The following is a 5,000-nucleotide window of genomic DNA, read 5'->3' as shown; positions in this document are numbered from 1 at the left end:
ACCCTGTCATGGAGGTAATCATACTCCGTTTTAGGAGGGAGGTATAGCTGGCTGGTATCGACTGTGTGATGCTCGGCTGCATTTCTTTGTCCGGTGACAATCTGGTGTCCAGCCAGCCGTGAGCATTCCCACAAGTCCGCGTGTCCTAAGCACAATATTGTGTTGCTTCCTTAATTGATTACGGAAGCAGAAGTAACTGACCTTGTGAAATCGGTGCAGCCGTTAACAGCTATTAGAAGGCGAACTCTGGTTGTGCAGGCTTGGACGTTGGGTCCGGAATTGTGGCGGGTCAGTTTGATGGGAGGTTATGGGGATGGTGAAGGGTCAGAGGTTATGGGATGGTGACAGGTCAGATGAAGACAGGTCACAGATTATGGGATGCCGACGGGTCACAGGTTATGGGATTGTGACAGGTCAGAGGTTATGGGATGGTGACAGGTCACAGGTAATGGGATTGTGACAGGTCACAGGTCATGGAATGGTGACGGGTCACAGGCCATGGGATGGTGACGGGTCACAGGTCATGGGATGGTGACAGGTCACAGGTCATGGAATGGTTACGGGTCACAGGTCATGGAATGGTGACGGGTCACAGGTCATGGGATGGTGACGGGTCAAAGTGATGGAATCGGCTCTGAGTAGTGAGCGTTTCTTTTAAAAGGTCTTTTATATTTCTGTTATTAGTTTTCCTCCTCCTCCTCCTTCTTCTTCTTCTTCTTCTTATCATTATTATTATTAGTAGTAGTAGTAGTAGTAGTGATTGTTGTTGTTGTTGTTGCAGTTGTTTATCCATTTAGATTTGTTCTTGTTTGCTTATCACCCACCCTACCTGACAGAATCATAATAAAGCTGATCACTTTCTGTTTTTTGTTTGTTTGTTTGTTGGTTTTTTTTTTTTTTTTTTTTTTTTTTTTTTTTTTTTTTTTTTTTTTTGGGGGGGGGGGGGGGGGGTGTGTGTGTGTGTGTGTGTGTGTGTGTGTGTGTGTGTGTGTTTCGGATAGATTGAATGCGAGGTGGTGTGTTGGGAATGTTTTTGTAGGTTGTGGATCCTATAACGGGATCCTGTCAATAGAGCCTTGGGCAAGGCGGGTGGTGTGACAGCCGGGTTGGGCGTGTGCAGTGATATCACCTGTAGCTCCCTCCCTGTTGGGTGTGTGTAGTGATGTCACCTGTAGCTCCCTGCTGGGTGTGTGTAGTGATATCACCTGTAGCTCCCTCCCTGCTGGGTGTGTGTAGTGATGTCACCTGTAGCTCCCTCCCTGCTGGGTGTGTGTAGTGATGTCACCTGTAGCTCCCTCCCTGCTGGGTGTGTGTAGTGATGTCACCTGTAGCTCCCTGCTGGGTGTGTGTAGTGATGTCACCTGTAGCTCCCTGCTGGGTGTGTGTAGTGATGTCAACTGTAGCTCCCTGCTGGGTGTGTGTAGTGATATCACCTGTAGCTCCCTCCCTGCTGGGTGTGTGTAGTGATGTCAACTGTAGCTCCCTGCTGGGTGTGTGTAGTGATATCACCTGTAGCTCCCTCCCTGTTGGGTGTGTGTAGTGATGTCACCTGTAGCTCCCTGCTGGGTGTGTGTAGTGATGTCACCTGTAGCTCCCTGCTGGGTGTGTGTAGTGATGTCACCTGTAGCTCCCTGCTGGGTGTGTGCAGTGATATCACCTGTAGTTCCCTGCTGGGTGTGTGTAGTGATATCACCTGTAGCTCCCTGCTGGGTGTGTGTAGTGATGTCACCTGTAGCTCCCTGCTGGGTGTGTGCAGTGATGTCACCTGTAGTTCCCTGCTTGGTGTGTGTAGTGATGTCACCTGTAGCTCCCTGCTGGGTGTGTGTAGTGATGTCACCTGTAGCTCCCTGCTGGGTGTGTGTAGTGATGTCACCTGTAGCTCCCTGCTGGGTGTGTGCAGTGATGTCACCTGTAGCTCCCTGCTGGGTGTGTGTAGTGATGTCACCTGTAGCTCCCTGCTGGGTGGGTGTAGAGATGTCACCTGTAGCTCCCTGCTGGGTGCGTGTAGTGATGTCAGCTGTAGACTGCCGCGCGTGCTGTGATGTCACCTGTAGCTCCCTGCTGGGTGCGTGCAGTGATATTACCCCCACCCCTCAGACCCCCTCTCTAACATTAGTTTTACATCCTCTGCTAACCACCTACCCATTGTGTTTGTGTCTGTGGAGGGAGGGGAGGGTGTGTGTGTGTGTGTGTGTGTGTGTGTGTGGGTGGGTGGGTGCGCGCGCGCGCGTGTGCTTTGTAGAAGCAAATGCAGACTGCTTGATAACAAATCCATTAGTGACTGATATAAGCATAGACAATCTGTACATAGTGGGTTGCCTACACAAATGTGGATGAATTAGCTGATTTCAACGTTCATTTGACACAGGACAGCAGAAAATACGAAGTGGCTTTCACACTTTTACACAAAGGGCAAAGAAGGTTACTATGCTGTCTGTGGCGAAAATGATGCACAAACAGATCAGAAAATCAGAATCCAAACCTTGTCATAATCAATTATAGATTTTTTTTAATCCTTGCTCGTTGACGAATAAACAGGAACAGAGTGTATCTTCGAAATAGAGAAATAGAGTTTTGAAAGCACGTATATAGTCAGCAACATGCAAAACGTGACAGGGCATCTGAACTACTTGAGTGCACTAATAACACATGTACAGTTCACACACACACACACACACACACACACACACACACACCACAACACAATGGCTAAAAATATCCCGCTAAGAAATATTTCGGCGCGGACCAAAACCACAATCACAAGAGCGACACCACAAGTAGCGGTGACCTCACCGACTTCGGTGTGTGAACAGCCCATACCAAACAGGAAGTTGACCTGCAGCCAATTGTGCTATCGGCAGCTGATCGACAACATTGTGGGGACCACTCTTCAACAGATCTCCTCGAACCTCCTCACCACCAAAACTCTGCTTGCTCCCACCTTCATCCTCCCTCTCCTCCTCCTCCTCCTCCTTCCTGTATCTCCAATGTCCTCGGAAAAGTAGTCTGGTGGGGGAGGGGGGTAAGGGGGGGGGGATGACGTAACTTGCAGTATGAGTAAGGCAGAGTGGTTGGGAGTTGCGTGTATAGGTGTGGGTGAGGGGCCGGTGAAGGAGGGTCTGGGAGGTAGGGGGGGGGAGGCTGGGGAGGTAAGCAGAGAGAGAAAATGTTTTCGGAGCTGTTGCTGTCCTCCTTGGCTTGCCTTCCCATCTCATGCTTTGTCTTGTCCTTTTTTTTTTTTTTTTTTTTTTTTGCCCTGTCGTGTCTTATCTTACCTTGTCTGGCCTTACCTGACCTTACCTTGCCTTACCTGACCTTACCTTGCCTTTCTTTGGCTTAGCTCACCTTGTCTTGCCTCGCCCTGTCTTGTCTTGCCTTTCCTTGCCTTGCCTTGCTTTGCCTTGCCTTTCTTTGGCTTATCTTGCCTTGCCTTGCCTTGTCTCGCTTTGGCTTGCCTTGCCTTGTCTTGACTTACCTTGCAATACCTTGCCTTCCCTTGGTTTGCCTTACTTTGATCTAGACTGTTCAGATTTTTTTCTCTTGGGGACAATTCATTGAACAGTTTTGACCCATAGATAGTGTAAAGACTGTTCACTGACTTGTACCTTTGTGTGAAGGTGGTTAATAACAGATGGAAATATTTCTTTTACACGTTGTTATGTTCTCATTCATTCAGGTGTGTTGTTGTTGTAATTTGTGTGTGTGTGTGTTTGTTTTCGATCTTGTTTGATGAGCTGATAAACCGTCGTCCAGTGTGCTGCATGCACTTAAAGCACGTAAAAGAACCCACGTCAACAAAATGTTTGTTCCTGTAGAAAATCCACATTGATAGTGATCCAAATACACTCGCAAGAAACAAGAAGACAAGAAAATAAGGGCGCCGCGCAGAGACAAATATGTTCTGACAAAAAGTAATACAAAATACAATACAAACAATGTGTAATACTGCATTTTGACAACTTGAATCGCCATGGAATAGGTTACCTGTACCAATTTTGTCGAACTAGTTATCAACAATTGTCAAACTACTACACTCGCAGATGTTCAGATATACCGTATGATAAAAAAGACGTAAAACTAAAGAACGAACGAACTCATAGATGTAATCAGGTTTGCTGCGAATATATAAATAAAGGAATAAATCAGCATGACAGTAGATAAACATTGTCTTAACGATTCAGCACATTTTGCTAGGTTGTAAATTTCATAGCCGGCAAATCAATATAAACGAACACCTAAGCGCTTGCGTGCACTCACTCTAGCCCACCGCCGCCTCCCCCTTCCGCTCCCTAAACACACACACACACACACACACACACACACACAATGCACACACAGACACACACACAATGTACACACACACATACACACACACACACACACACACACACAATGTACACACACACACACACACACACACACACACACACACACACACACACACACACACACAATGTACACACACACACACACACACACTGTACACACACACACACACACACACACACAATTCACACACACACACACACACACACACACACACACACACACACACACACACACCATTCCCTGCATCCTACATCGTCACCCCCACCACCTCCACCCCTCACACACAACAATTTCCGGACCGGCCGTTACCCACATTATTTCAGCGTACCAAGCACACCTTGTAAGACTATAAGCCGAGTTCACGACCCCAACAAATTGTCAATATGTCATACGTTTCTTTGGTTCTTTCCTCGTCTTATGTATCGACATATGATATGATTAATATTGTTCTTCATCCACACTTCATCCACCGAGGGAAGGACCTCAGATCTGATGACCAGCCGTTACTTCTATTTCTGCCCTGTACCATTTACGTGGCAGAGTCGATAAGGCGTTGGACATCTGATCGTGTTCACCTGTGATCAGGGTTCGAGGCCCCTGTTCTGGCTTGGGGCTGTGTCCTTAGGAAAGGCATACTGCGGTGTTCCAAACTCCACCCAGGTGTGAACGAA

The 5,000-nt window shown here is 47.5% G+C and overlaps 1 protein-coding gene across 1 annotated transcript in view; it reads left to right on the top strand.

Moving 5' to 3' along the window:
* The first annotated feature begins 313 nt into the window (after window positions 1-313).
* Window positions 314-5,000, top strand: part of LOC143301053 (uncharacterized) — a 52,055-nt gene continuing 47,368 nt past the window's right edge. The window contains exons 1-4 of the mRNA XM_076615058.1: window positions 314-413; window positions 496-619; window positions 1,901-1,998; window positions 4,915-4,989. Of these exons, the coding sequence (XP_076471173.1) occupies window positions 314-413; window positions 496-619; window positions 1,901-1,998; window positions 4,915-4,989 (397 nt within the window). The remainder of the gene's footprint in view (window positions 414-495; window positions 620-1,900; window positions 1,999-4,914; window positions 4,990-5,000) is intronic.

This window comes from Babylonia areolata, chromosome 27 (assembly GCF_041734735.1).
Source record: "Babylonia areolata isolate BAREFJ2019XMU chromosome 27, ASM4173473v1, whole genome shotgun sequence".
Classification (NCBI taxonomy): domain Eukaryota; kingdom Metazoa; phylum Mollusca; class Gastropoda; order Neogastropoda; family Buccinidae; genus Babylonia; species Babylonia areolata.
The sequence above is the reverse complement of the archived record's forward strand: the minus strand, read 5'-3'. Positions and strand labels throughout refer to the sequence as shown.